The 15,567-nt window shown below is 40.7% G+C and overlaps 1 protein-coding gene across 8 annotated transcripts in view; it reads right to left on the bottom strand.

Annotated features, from left to right (window-relative positions):
- Positions 1 to 15,567, bottom strand: part of TRIM2 (tripartite motif containing 2) — a 141,323-nt gene that overhangs the window by 66,337 nt on the left and 59,419 nt on the right. For 2 of the 8 annotated variants that reach the window (XM_017498775.2, XM_017498776.2), the window contains exon 1: positions 10,377 to 10,745. The exons of the other annotated variants lie outside the window; for them this stretch is intronic. In XM_017498775.2, the coding sequence (XP_017354264.1) occupies positions 10,377 to 10,379 (3 nt within the window). In that variant the 5' untranslated portion in view covers positions 10,380 to 10,745. Of the gene's footprint in view, positions 1 to 10,376; positions 10,746 to 15,567 lie in introns of those variants that run through there. 8 annotated transcript variants of the gene reach the window in all.

Raw genomic sequence — 15,567 nt, 5'->3', positions numbered from 1 at the left:
ACACACACACACACACACACACACACACACTCCAATCCCAAATGGTCAGAGAGACTGATTTGAGTAATAATAAAACTCTGGTCTCCTGCACAGCTGGCTCTGTGTGAAGTTACTCTCTCCATTGCAATCCGGTCTTGATAATTGGCTCTGTTTAGGCAGCAGGCAAGGTGAACCCGTTGGGTGGTTACAAAAGAAAGGGAAGAAAGGAAAGGAAAAGAAAAAGGAAGAAAAGAAAAAAGAAAGAAAGAGAGAGGAAGGAAGGAAAGAAAAAAGAGAGAGGTTTAATACGTAATATGATCTTAGGCAGGAGGTCATACTATTATTCTTACTCCATAGATGGAAAGAAAGAAAACAGAGTCTCAGTCAAGAAATTTACCAGAATGCACATCTCTAAAACACATGGCCTTTTCACTACTTAAACCACAACACTGCCCTTGACCTTGTGTTTTAAAAAAGCTGCACTACAGAAGCTTGGTTTACATATGACACTTTAACTTGGCCTGGTGCCTGTTTTCAAAGCTGGGAAATACTCCATATTTACAGAAGCAACACTTCTATACTTTCTAAAGAAAACACTCTTATCCAAATATAAATAATAGTTCTTCCTACCAAGTCACCAAAATTTAAAAAGCGTATCAACTTTTACTTGGAAAATTCAGCTGCTGGCTGGTCCAAGTGCAGTGGTGTTTACAGGTAATCGATCACAACCAGTTACAGATTCTGTTGCTTCCTCCCCACTCCCACTGCTTCACTTGACTAGCCAAAAACGAAAAAAAAAAAAAGCAGAAAATTCTGCTGTTTATACATATAAGCATAGTCACAAACATGACACACTGTACATCAACTCTACTTTCTAGAGAAGTTCATTAAAGGTATAATTTTTAAAACGGGCTGGGTGAGGTGCCTCATGCCTGTAATCCTAGCACTTTGGAAGGTACAGGTGAACAGATCGCATGAGCCCAAGAGTTCATAGCCTCAGCAACATGGCGAATCACCATATCTACAAAAAATACAAAATTAGCCAGGCATGGTGGCACATATACATAGTCCCAGCTGCTCAGGAGGCTGAGGTGGGAGGATTGCTTGAGCTCAGGAGGTCAAGGCTGCAATGAGCTGTGAGCATGCCCCTGCACTCCATTCTGGGGGACAGAGTGAGACTCTGGCTCAAAACAAAGTAATAAAATAAAATAACATACACAACCTTGTGAAGCACCTGCTACACAAGAGTGTCAGTCACATTCAGAAAGAACTCACTATGTAGTTAAATGGTATAGGTATGACATCCAATCAGCCAGCATTATCTGCTAGACTTTCCAAAGAGTATCTCTCTAAAGTAGCTCATCTCTCAGGGGCTCAAAATATTGGCAGCCTGTGTGTTTTCTTAACCACATCGCTGTGACATCAGACTAGGGAAGGAATGGACTTGTCAGTCTTAATCAAAACCAAAGCTGAGGGTTTAAATGACTGGTCCAAGGTCATTCAACAAAATCAGTGAATCAGAAAGGTCAGATTTCAAGTTTTCTGCCTTATCTGATAAATCGATGATGTCAGTTTAACATTTCACTCGTGTGTGTGTGTGTGTGTGTGTGTGTGTGTGTGTGACTTGTAAAAATGGTAAGAGTGCTCACTTTGGCAGCACTAAAATTTGACCTGATACAGAAAATATTGCCCCTGAGCAAGAATGGCATGCAAATTTGTGAAGTGTTCCGTATTTTATTTAAAAAGATGTTAAACTTTTCCATTGTAATCAGTTAAAAATAATTCTATTTTGAATAGCTTCTGAAATTTTTCATAGTACCCTTTAAAATAATCAGAGCCATGCTGAGTATTGAAAAAAGCAGAGACAAAACGTCACATTGAATTTGACTCCTTTTTTTTTAATCTTAGAATTTTGGATTTTTGGCAAGAAAAAAACATTTGTTTTAATCAAATGATATACACTGACTAAATAAAATTTCTTGAGCCAATATTTTAGGCTCTAAAACCAAAAATAAAAATATTTCATTCTAATTTTATGATAATTATCACCGTGGGTGAGAGCAAGTGTTTGTATTGTAGTATTGTTAATTTACATGGTGAGTTAATTAAGTTTGCTCATTAACAATAATTTAAAATCATAACAGTATCACAGATCTGTCATAAGTGACCTGTTGAAGGCATCTGGATTTTTAGAACTCCCAGAATCAACACAAAAGGTGTCCAATCCTCAAAGATCCCCAGATTTGCAGGATAATGATCCTTCCCTGAATATAACTGGATACCCACACTAGGAAGAAAATTTGACTACTCCTAAAGGGACAATGTGCTCAGAAGAACTGAGGCACAGAATGAGCTGATAAGCACCATGGGAAGTCTGAATCGGTCCAAATATGCCATGAGGAATACACTCAATATACAACAGCTTTCAATCAAATTGTTGGGGCACTACCACAGCTTCTGGTCTCCTTGATTAGAAAAGCAGCAAATATTTTACCTAGATGCTTCTCCGGTCTCCTTTTCCCATCTTGGTTTCTAAATTGTCAGAGACCCTTCTTACCCACATAACCAGTGGAAGTCAGTAGACTATAATGAAAGAGATCAGAATACAGAACTGCTCTTCTATATGCTGGAGAGTTGCAAAACTAACTTCTGAAGGGATCCGTGTGAAAACATGCCTGGGGTGGACTTTGCCTGTAAAGAAGCCCGAATGCTTTTGGATGTAGGAACTAACATCAGACACAATGACAAAAATGCAATAGAAAGGAAATGGTAGAGAAGGCAGAAAGAGCCACTTTAAAATAATACAAATGGTCAACATTCATTTGATATTGACCTTAGCCAATAAGAGCTTTCATATGGGAAACTAGCTGAGGTTCCCTGTCCATGGAAAACAAAGAGCAAGACAAGACCCCTTACAAAGAAGCTCACTCCCCTTTGTCCAGCTCAGTGTCACCTGCTCAATCTGACCATTCTGTTTAAAACTGTATCTTGCTAGACCAAAAAAAAAGAAAAAAAAAAAACAAAAAAACTGTATCTTGCCTCCAGTTACCTAGCACTGCTATCCCCAGTCCTTGCTAGGTTTTTCTCCACAGCACTGGTTACCCTCTGTTATAGACTCCATGTCTGTGTCCCTCCCAAATTAATATATTGAAGCCCTAACTCCTAGTGTGATGGGATTAGGAGGTGAGGCCTTTGGGAGATGATTAGGTCATGAGGGTAGGGCCCTCATGATGGGATTAGTGCTGCTGTAAGAAGAGATAAGAGAGACACTGCTTCCCTGCTCTCACCAATCTCTGGCATGTGGGCCGTCTGCTGCCTATAAAGCCAGAAGAGGGCCTCAGTAGAACCCACCATGCTGGCCCCCTGACCTCAGATTTCCTAACCTCTAGAACTGTGAGACAATACCTTCTTTTTGTTTAAGTCACCCAATCTATGATATTTTTGTTATAGCAGCTGGAACTAAGCCTTCTGACATACTATGTAATTTATATATTTGGGATACAGTCTCTGCCCTCCCCCTAGAATGTAAAGCCCACAAGGGCAGGGATTTGTGTCTGATTATTCACTGCAGTAGTTCCAGCACCTAGAACTATGCCTGGTAGACATTATTTTTTTAATGAATCAAACTACCAAAATATAACATGGAAAGGGACTTAATCACAGCAGCAGCAAAGAGCAGTACTTATTGAATTCCACGATAAATAGCATGGTTGCTACCAGTCATCTGAATGTTTGCACTTGACCTCGGACATTATCTGCTTCCCCATGTGATAGTCTTTTTTTTTTTTTTTTTTTTTTTTTGACAGGGTCTGTCTCTGTTATTCAGGCTGCAGTGCAGTGACATGATCACCGTTCACTGCAACCTCCACCTCAATGCTCAAGTGAGAGTCCCACCTCAGCCTCCCAAGTAGCTGGGACCACAAGTGGGCACCACCATGCCCAGCTAATTTTTGTATTTTTGTAGAGATGGGGTCCCATTATGTTGCCCAACTGGTCTCGGACTTCTGGGCTCAAGTGATCCTCTTGCTTCAGGCTTCCAAAGTGCTGGGATTATAGTTGTGAACCATCATGCCCAGCCTCCTATGTGATAGTCTAGTGTTCAGCTACATAAGCCATCATCTAGAGGGTAAACATTAATGACATATTTTAACATGCTCACAAATACAGAAAAGAAACAGAACTACTGAGTACATGAAAGTGCCTTCACAAAAATTGTGACAGTGAGAAAAACCTGGCATAGAAAAATTATGACAGTGAAAGAAATCTGACATAGCTGACTGCATCTTGCTTCTAACCTTCATGCTGTCCTTGTTTATTTCTGGATATAGGCCAAACTAACTTTGGGAGGGATTTAGTTTACAGTTTAACTTTAAAACAGGAATGATAACAGTCCCTTCCTGAAACAAGCTACTCCTTGCTCAGGATCAAAACCAACTTTATAAAACTAACAAATTAGCCACAAGGTTAGAATTACAGTTCAGACAGGAGCCACATAGCCACAGGTCGCAAGATTCCTGGCCTCCCCAACTGCTCCTATAGATAACATCACTATTGCATTGTTCAGGGTCTGGATTTTATTAAATAAATAAATAAAATAAAAAATTAAAAAACATCATTATTGTAAAACCTAAGATTAGTGTTCAAGGTATTTTTCAGAACATGTATTCTAATACCAGCTGGCACCACCCAGGGCAGTAAGCTGGTTCCACGAGTTTTGTAACTCCATCCAGAAAATGAAGACAGCTAACAGACAGCTTCAACCTCCTATAAATTCCTCCCTGACCCAAGCAATCAACACTCCCCATTCCCTAGCCCCCTGCGCACCAAACTACCCTTGAAAAACCCTAGACTTGGAATTTGGGGGAGGCTGATTTGAGTAATAAAGTCCAGTCTTCTGCTTAGCTGGCTCTGCATTTATTAAACTCTTTCTCTATTGCAATACAGTTTTCTTGGTAAATTGGCTATCTGTGCACTGGGCAAGAAGAACCATTGGGTAATTACAGACACATATGCATGGAAATAAAAAGTCTAAGAAGGTTGGCACACACATTTCTTATTAATGGGGGCTTGCCAACTAAACAGAGCTTGTTGTGGAAAAAAGCAATTCAATAATCACATAACCAAATCCTTGGACATAAAAAAATTCAGCCCCAGCATTTCTTCCCTCACATCATCTCTGGTGTTTTTCCTGGCTCACTGTCTCAGATCTCCTATAATTTGGTGTAAATTAACCACCAAATGCAAAAGAACTTGATAGGAGAAGCTGAAATAAGAAAAAAATGCCTATGTCCACAATTCTAAGATTTAGGCCACATTTCCCATCCCAAATTATAGCCTTTAGACTAGAAAACTATCCAAACTGTTTACTGCTGACAGTACGGTAAGGAAGAGCAGGAAGAAAGGATGGCAGAGAAAAGCCAAAGTTAAATCGCTGTTTTTGAGAAGGGGAAGGAGCTGGCAAAATCTTGTCTGTCTGCTCTAGGGAATGTGGTGGGGAAACAGAGGCCAAGATTCTACTGGAAATAAAATTTTAGCATGTGATTTGTGGGTAAGAGGTTGCATATTTGATTACAGGTATTGATCGACTTACGACCTATGCAACTTATGACCATTCGACTTTACGACCACAATCGCTAGCCAGGACTGCTCCGCGTCTGGTATTGCAAACGCTTCCCAGCTGGGCATATGACAGTGTGGACCAACTTCCGGCAGCACTACCATCTCCGCGTGCACCATTTCAACTGTTATCCCAGACTTGGTACAGCAATTTGTGTTTTGTGTCTTGGATATTTTTCATCAAACCGCTCCCAATAAACTTCTTATACATTTCGAAGCAAGGGACCCAAACATCGAACGATTCGCAAGGATTGAACGGATGGCGCACGATGTGTTTCCTCCGTATAGTGAAATTTATGAAGAAAAAAAGAAACATACAATTCAGATAAAGCTCACCATGTTTATGAAAAAACCAACTCCGGTAACCCTAACTGCTGCCTCAGATGACGACATCAACGATCCGCAGCCAAGCACCAGCGGCCAATAATATGTTTTGTACATGATTATGTATTTTGATATGTTTTGCAATTGGGAAAATGTTTCCTATGGTATTTTTTACACCTGTATTTTGTATTTTTGTATGCACCTGTATTTTGTAATTCTGTATGTTTTGCAAATATTAAACCAGTTGTACTGGTAATGCAGTGTTTTACTTAAACCTGACGAATGTAAAATAAGAAACAAAATGGTGTAGAGATGATACAAATGACATAAAATGAACAAAGAAAATTATGATATATAACAATAATGAAAGAAAATTATGATAAAATATGACTTAAAGATTTTTATAACATCATTTCACAGTACTGTACATATAGCCTACTCAACTTAATGACCAAATCGTGTTACAACAGGTCTGCTGGAACCAATCGTGGTCGTAAGTCGAGCACTAGCTGTATACATCATCTTAAAGGTACTCAATTCTATTCCTACAGTCTAATTTTATGGTATTCCTGGATCATTGCTTCTCTTTGGTGCCATTTTAGTTGTATTTATTTATTAAGGTGCCTTCCCCCTCTACTCCCCCCACAAGACAGAGTCTCCTGTCTTACAGGTTGGAGTACAGTGGTGTGATATCAGCTTACCACAACCTCCACCTCCCAGGTTCAAGTGATTCTCCTCCCTCAGCATCTAGTGTAGATGGATTACAGTTGTGCCTCGCCACACCCAGCTAATTTTTGTATTTTTAGTATGTTGGCCAAGCTGGTCTTGAACTCCTGGGCTCAAGCAATCCACCGGCCTTGGCCTCTCGCAGTGCTGGGATTACAAAACTGAGCCACCGCGCCAGGCCCCGCCCATTTTTTATTGTTATCGTGAGGATATGCAAACATCAGCTTTCCAAGCAATTACAAATCTTCTGGTACATTTATAGAAAGGAAATCCTGAACCATTCGGATTATCTATAAATCACAATATGCTACCCTGTACTTGCCAGAACATGTGGCATAAATTAAAACATGATGAAAAAGGTATTTTTAATTTTTAAAATTATGAGCCTATTATCATTTGCCTGCAATTGAATTGCATTGTTACTGAGGTCTCAATTAGAAGAAAAGAGGACAATCTTCAGTGAAATTAAAACAGGGTGACCCATTTCCAGTTAAATCAAGCCTCTATCCCAGATGGGCCATTTTGTAAATTAGAAGGCTAGATGCATTATCTTTCCAGATGATGATGATGATGATGATGATGATGATGATGTGTGTGTGTGTATGTGTGTGTATGTGTGTGGGTGTGTGCATGTGTTTGGAGGGAAGGCATTCAGAAGCCATCCACTTTAACTTTTGTCTTCAGGCAGGGTGTGTCCAAGCTCTCCAAGGTTCTGATTCTCCTTATTTTCAGAGTCAGATGTATGACAGCTTTCTCAGATGAATTGGTTTTTACTAAATGAAAGGTGGTTGTTAAAATGAGCACCCAACTTGTCTTTATGATATGGAGGCTTACTTCCTCTACCTCTTTCTTTAGTATATAAAGAAGTTCATTGCCTCACCTTTGGCAGCCAATTGTTAAGATCAGGCTGGATCTGTGTGGTGGAATGTTAAGTGGTTAGGCTAATAGACATTCATCTATCTCACAGCACTCTGGGACAGTCAAGATGCTCGGGGTCTCCACTCCCTGCATCCATCACTTTGCCAGGTCTCCTCCCTTGCTTTGCTTGGAGGCTACACAAAGAGGCCAAGTATTCTGGGACTACAAAAAAGGCAGAGGTCAGCAAGCAGGCTAAGCACTGGCTAAATTCTGGAGGTTGGAAGAAACTAGCAAGAAGGGAGAAGAGAAAATTATTTCACAACAGAACTAAGAGACACAGCTCTATATAAAAGGAAACTCCTTTTTGCTCCTGATATATAGGAAGCATATTATTTAATTCTGTTGTTGATTAGAATAAGTACTTAAATTAATAAGCATTTAAAAACAATAATAAAAAGCACTTAATGGAAAAATGGAGGCTGTTGAGAATGTGAAGATGAAAGAGGTAAAGTAGAAGGGAATAGAAAGATTTGCATACTAAAAGCAGAAATCTGTTTTCTGTGATGATGCTATTTGAATACTTGGCTCATTATTTTCTCACTTTCTGATCCAATCTAAAGCTCCGAATTCTATGAGGAAATCTAATCCATTGAATTCAGACAACCTGCACAATAAAAATCATCGGAAAACCCTAATAGCCAACCCTATAATGGAGCAAATTCTACTCTGAACTAAAGCCTTCATGTAAGTAATAAAGGGACACAGATGGCATCACAGATTAAATAAAAAGGCTATCACAGATATGTGCAAATTATCATTTTGCCATAGTAAGAAGTAATTCAAGTCACATGTTTTGAAGAAAAAATGATGAAAGTAAATAATTTGGCAGCAAATTTTTTTAAATTTGAAAGTATATCTCTTATAAAATATATAAAATATATTTTATAATACATAAAATATTTGGGTATAGTCTTAGTTTTATAATAGAAATAATTTAAAAAGGCACAAGGGAGTCTTTAAAACTGCCACATATTTGGGATTTTTCCCTACCTAATAAAGAGAGAGGAAAGAAACTCCTAAATATGAAGAAATTAATGCCTATGGATACCCAGATTAAGAACATTTTCATTTCTTAGTAAGACAAAGAATGTTTTAACTTTATTCCAAGTTAACAAAATCCATTTTCAATCCAATTTCAAGCAACAAAATCCATTAAACTTTTGTTATAATAAAAAAAAATTAAGTCATTGCAGGACTATAGTATTAACTATGGCAAAAAAATGTGTATAGATTTTAAGACTAAACATGTGTAGGTTACATATGCTGCATTCATCTATCTTGAAACAACACTTTCTATCAGAGAACATCTTTACATTCAGCTGTGTTTTAACCTTTCCAATGCAAATCAATTGTGTCTTCCTAGGAGAAAACTGGACCAAAACACTTAAAGGTTTAGGAAGGGTTACTACTCATGTCTCCCCATCCGAAGGCTGCTTTTTCATACCACAGCACACATGAAACTTCTCATTGTGTGCTGCTTGGGAGGGGCGTGCACTATTTAACATTACAGTGGGTTAGGAACAGTGGGTCTCAAGCCTCTGCCTGAAATAATGAAAGACACCAGAAAACAGATTCACACTTGGCAGAACTGAATCCTAACACTTACGAAATCATTTGAAGAATTCTGCATGAACAAATGGCTCTCCTTACATAGATACTGGAGTTTTAAAACCTTCTTTTAAAACAAATGTTCACAGGGAATAAAGCTGCTGTAACATGATCTAAGCCAAAGACACAATCTTTTAAACACCTCATTCTGAAAGCCATTACATTGAAACTATCTTTTCTTTAAGACAAAAATACCATTTTATCTTTTGGTTCAGAAATCCATTTATTAACATTCAGTTTTTAATTTAAAATAAACAGCCTTGCTACTTGCTCTCCTATCCCCTGAAATGAAGGAATAATGATAGGGTGGGGCATACTTGTAGAAAAAGCTCCGACACAAAAATAATCCCTTACTGTTGCAGGAAGCAAACCTAAGGACCAACCCAAGAATTTTTTTTTTTTTTTCCTGTGTAGTGCTATCATTGAGCTCCACCCAGAGATTTGACTGTACTTCAAAGGCAGGAGAAAAAAAAACTGTCAGAAAAAAAAAAAAACAAATGATCTCCTACATGTTTGTTTGCTGGTCCTCAATGGCATTCAGAATTCAGAGGGTCGAGTCATGCATTATGAATGAATGGGTTTCCAATGGTAACTGCCAGCCATGGAACTCAACCCCAGGGTTCTTTAACAGAGGACAGAGTGGGGGGAGGGTCGAATCGCACGTTCTCCTCCACCCTGGGGCAGCAAGGAAGGAATCCTGCAAATTAAATATTTTATCTCCATGTTTGCGCCCAACACAGAGATGCAGGGGGCAAAATTCTTCTATTTAAAATAAGCCAAGATACACATTAAAATAAAGACTGGTAAAAATACAAATCTAGTCAGATCACAGTAGAACTTGATAAGAAAATCTTGCATGACTTTCTCCCCATACTTGTTAATGTGATGCCTTTGTTTAAGCAAAGAATGGGTCTCTATTTTACAGCTATAGGGGATGCAGCATCGCCATGAGAGAGGAAGAGAGGAAAAAGTCAGAACAGAGAGAGCAGGAGAAATCAGCAATCCACCTGGCACAATGCTAAGCAGTCTGAACATTTAGGACCTACCCATTTCTGAAGACAAACAGACTAATCAACGAGGCAAATAATTAAATCCTCCCAAGTCTGTCGCTGCATCTACGCGGCAATCCAAAAGAACAACGCTCGCTTCTGCTAACACCTCAAGTTGGGAAGCACCATGCAAAGAGACCGGTTAAAATTCCCTACCATGCAGTGCAGCCATCATCAGAAGCCCAGCATATCTTCTGCTCTAAGTAGTGATGTGCCAGTTCATGCACAGAACAGAGGAAGAGAAAAATGGAGGAAATAAGAGAAGGCTGGAAAGTCGGCAGGAATGTTTCTGGGTCGTTAACAAGTGGAAGACCCCTTTCGGTATTCACACCAATCGGTCTTGATCTTACAGGACATCTTTTTCTCACTGAGCGTCTGTTGAAAAGACTGCAGCAAACCAGGCAAGGGATTATGGGATGGGGATGCAGCAGCGAGCTGCAATGAGATTCGTGGGTGGCTTGCTTTCCCTCTGAGTCAGCAGTCAGCTGTTTCCATGCTCTCGTGCTGGGCCCCTGAGCTCCATCACCAGAAAGTGACTGCAGGATTAACCTGTGGAGAGGCAACCAGCGCAGTCTCCGCGCATCGCAGCCGGGGCAGGTAGCGGGAGTGCTACAAATCAGACGGAGGGAGGGCTGGGACGCAAACGGAGAACGCAGTGAGAATAGATTCTGGGAAGAAACTAGGCATATGGTAGGCACCTCAATATGAGAAGTTCACATTTAGAGAAATGCTTTGCGTGAGTGTGAGAGCACACATTTGCTCGTTAGAGAGATGACTGATTTCCTTAGATGTTTCAAGTAGCTTGAAACATATAATTTTTTAATGCCAAAAAAAAAAAAGTCCAGTTCCACAAGCCCCTACAACTTTTCCTCTCTAGGTATTACCTAGGGTAGGTCTACCTATAAAATACGGTTCCACAAAGTCAAATCATGCAAGGACATTTCTCTGCTTTTTGCGGTTCTAACGATTCAGAGAAAAATCAAACGGTACATTTTTTGATTCGGGGATAACCAGGCCCTGTTCTTTTCTGATCATGAAATTTTCAGTTAAAAGTTGAGAAACGACAAATAACATAACTTAATTTTCTGCCAAGTCATTAAACTTAGTTTTAAAAGGCATTAATATCGAAAAAATGGTCAGCAGGTAGCTATATGATAGTGATTAGGCCTCCATATTACAAATAATAATTTAGAATAAAAAATCTTACATATCAGAGTAGAATTCACAACCGTTACTTTTTCTGCATCAATAAAGGCAGGGAACAGTACTGCATTCTATTCCTTGGTTAGTTACTAGTTTCAAAGGGATCGATAATGTTTATTTTTAAAAACTGGGCATCTGCATATTTGATTACATTAATATTTATCACGTGCTTTCCATGCAGTCAGGCATTACAATGAGCCCTTGAAGGGGCCTCAGCTCTGCAGAGCAGGGATGATTTTACCTTTGGTGGTAGAAGGAGGAGGGGGATCAAAGAGAATGCATCAAAATTGACAGACCCCAGAAATGCACACACATGCCAATTTTGGTGTGCCATTTTAGGTAATTCACAGTTCTCAAAATCCCAGTTCACCCTACTTTAGAGATTTTGTGGGGTTTTTTGTTTTTGTTTTTGTTTTTTTTGAGACAGAGTCTCACACTGCCACCCGGGGTGGCGCGATTTCGGCTCACTGCAACCTCCACCTCCCAGGTTCAAGTGATTCTCCTGCCTCAGCCTCCTGAGTAGCTGACATTACAGGTGCCTGCCACGGCGCCCAGCTAATTTTTTGTATTTTTGGTAGAGATGGGTCCTGACCTCGTGATTCACCCGCCTCAGCCTCCCAAAGTGCTGAGATTACAGGCATAAGCGACCGCACCCAGCTGTTTTTTTTTTTTTAATCTTCATTGAATTATAATTCACATACCATACAATTCACCCATTTAAATTATGCAATTTAATGACTTTTAGTATAGTCACAGATGTGGGCAACTATTACCATAGCCAATTTTGGAACATTTTCATCACCTCAAACAAACACCCAACTCATACCCTTTAGCTATCACTCTCTTCCCTCTGGCATCACATATCCACAGTCCTAAGCAATCACTAATCTACTTTCTGTTGCTATAGGTTTCCCTATTCTGAACTAGAATCATATAATATGCGGTCCTGTGTATCTGGCTTTTTTCACTTGGCAGAATGTTTTACGAGTTCATCCATGTGGTAGCATGTGTTAGTATTTCGTTCCTTTGCCATTGGATGGATTTATCACATTTTGTGCACCTGTTAGTCAGTCAATGGACACTGATTGTTTCCACTTTTTGGCCATTATGAACAGTGCTGCTATAAAAACATTTGTGTACAAGGTTTTGTGTGGACATATGTTCTGCTTTAGAAGTTTATAGTTTAATTAGGACCCACTCCTAAAACTAGAGGCAGGCTACCCCCAGTCAGTTTTACAAGTCTTCTTTCTAAGACAGGCCATCAGACAGTATCTGACTTACTGTGACCAGCAGTCCTGTCTTCTTCTCATTCTGCTACTAAACCTATCCCAAAGCCAAATTCATCAAATGCTGACCCCTCCCCAGCACATCCTTTCTCCTGATCTCTCTCATTCTCTTCCTCCAGTCAACCCAGATTCTTGAGACCTATAACTGGATCAGGTCTCCGTTCCCTGAAGGTAGAGAAGTGGGAGAGATCGGTCTTGTTGCTGGGCTTCTAGCCAGGGGATGTTAACTTACTCATTCAGTCATTCATTCCAATAAACACTTGTTGGGTGTCGTGTGTTCCAAGCATGGAGTAGGCATTGAGGATACAGAGAAGAATTTAATATTTCTTAGCCCTCAGGGAGGTCACAATCTAGTAGTGTGGGAGAAGGACTAGTACACAGGCAATTGCAATGCAAAGTGGTAAATGCTTGACAGCAAGAGGAAGTGAATGCTCTGGGCGCCCATAGAAGGGTTATGCGGGGGCAGGGAGGAGTGAGGAGTATTTCAGGCACTGAATGCAGCACAGTCAAAGGCATGAGATGGCTCATGGGACCTGAGAGTAATACCTAAGTATGGCTGAAGCCTGGGGTAAAGTTAGAACAAATGCAGGTGATATCTGTTTCTCATCTTTTACCTGGAATTGGGAATATTTCTTCCATGGAAATAGCGTTACGTAGGATAGCTGGGTTTCAAATACCCTCACCACCATGGCTTAATCACTGTATAGGTTAAATGGATTTTGGGGGCTCAGCTGTGATTCTAACACACATAATATTGTTTATTATAGGAAAATACAGCCTCATTTCTATCATCTGTCTTGGCAAATAACCCAACTGTGTATAAGTTGGGGCTTGAGTTACCATGGGGGGCCCCCACAGAAGTGGCAATGATCATCTCCTTGGCACTTTCTTTCCGTGGTAGTGGTTATGTTTCTGCTGGTTATGTTTCTGAATCAGAGTTTCCCGTATTGCAGCCTAAAGTGGTTATGTTTCTGCTGGTTATGTTTCTGAATCGGAGTTTCCCGTATTGCACCCTAAGTCAGATTGGGGGGGTCTCAAGGGCAGAGAAGAGCCCAAGATTCTCGGGATTACAGCCACTGCACACCTTATTGACTTTGGAGCTGTCTTGGCTCTCCCCACTGTTTCCCTCCAACTGAATGGACATTCAAGTTAAATTGTCATCAACCAGTCTGACTACGATTTGTGCACTGGGGAAGTATGCAGATAGTACCTATGCATAAGAAGAGGACGTATGCTACTAAATTGGGATAGGCAGGAGCATGAGAGCTAGTGATCCAGTATTTACTGATCCTGTATGACGTGCCAAGCTCAATCCAATGCACTTTATACACAGTCTGCCTATCCCTGCTCAAGAAAATTTGTCCCAGAAAGTAAACACCTTAGGATGCATACAAGGTAATTTATAATCCAGCATCTGCTTCCTGATTCTTCTCCACCTTCTGTCCTCCCTAGTCACATTCCAATTCATAAGACATTCTGTTACCAGAAAGAGGTCCCTATCCAGACCCCAAGAGAGGGTTCTTGGATCTTGCACAAGAAGGAAGTCAGGGTGAGTCCACAGTGCAAAGTGAAAGCAAGGTTATTAAGAAAGAAAAGGAATAGGCTACTCCATAGACAGAGCAGCCTTTGCCGGCTGCTGGCAGCCCATTTTCATGGTTATTTCCTGATGACATGCTCAACAAGGGGTGGATCATTCATGCCTCCCCTTTTTTGACCATATAGGGTAATTTCCTGACATTGCCATGGCATTTGTAAACTGCCGTGGGGCTGGTGGAGTGTAGCAGTGAGGAGGACCAGAGGTCACTCTCGTGGCCATCTTGGTTTTGGTGGGTTTGGGTCAGCTCCTTTAGTACAACCTGTTTTATCAGCAAGGTCTTTATGACCTGGATGTTGTGCCAACGCCCGTCTCATCCTATGACTTAGAATGCCATAACCATCTGGGAATGCAGCCCAGTAGGTTTCAGCCTCATTTTACCTAACTCCTATTCAAGATGGAGTTGCTCTGGTTCAAACATCTCTGAAAATTCCACCATGTATTTTTTTTAGCAGTGGCTCTCGGCCAAGGAATGGTATCACCCCCTCCCATGCAGTAGTAAGCTATGCATTTGGAAATGTGAAGGGGCACTATGGCTGTCATACTGAGTGTATTTGGGGGTGGGTAACTACTAACGTTTAGTGCCTGGGTGTAGGGATGCCAAACCTGCTCCAATGCATGGGAGAGTGCCTTAAAAATACTTCCGACCCCACAGCACTAATGTCAGTGGCATCCCCTTTGAGAAACACTAATCTCTAGGCTCACCCACCACTTGTTCTGCCAGGAACACTTTCATCCTCTCCTACCTCCTGCCCCTGGTTAATTTCTTTGACTCTTTAGAACTCGGCAAAGCTGGCTAGGCACGGTGTCTCACACTTGTAGTCCCAGCACTTTGAGACGGGCAGATCACAAGGTCAGGAGTTCAAGACCAGCTTGGCCAACATAGTGAAACCCATCTCCAATGAAAATACAAAAAATTAGCCGGCGTGGTGGCAGGCACCTATAATCCCAGCTGCCCCAGAGGTTGAGGCAGGAAAATCGCTTGAACCCGGGAGGCGAAGGTTGCGGTGATCGGAGATTAGGCCACTGCAATCCACCTTGGGCCTCAGTGCGAGACTCCATCTCAAAAAAACCAACCAAACAAAAGAAAACAAACAAACAAAACCTCAGGAAAGCCACCACTCACTCATTTTAGGAAGGATTCTCTGACCCCCCCAGACACTCCCACCCACAGTCTGGATTCAGTACCAGTCCTGTGTACTCCACAGCATTCTTGCTGAAAACTGTTGAAAGTTCCATCCTTTTTTTTTTTTTTTTTTTTTTT

Source organism: Cebus imitator, unplaced genomic scaffold, assembly GCF_001604975.1.
Source record: "Cebus imitator isolate Cc_AM_T3 unplaced genomic scaffold, Cebus_imitator-1.0 Scaffold251, whole genome shotgun sequence".
Taxonomy (NCBI): domain Eukaryota; kingdom Metazoa; phylum Chordata; class Mammalia; order Primates; family Cebidae; genus Cebus; species Cebus imitator.
Note: the sequence above shows the minus strand (reverse complement) of the source record. Positions and strands in the feature narration are given on the sequence as shown.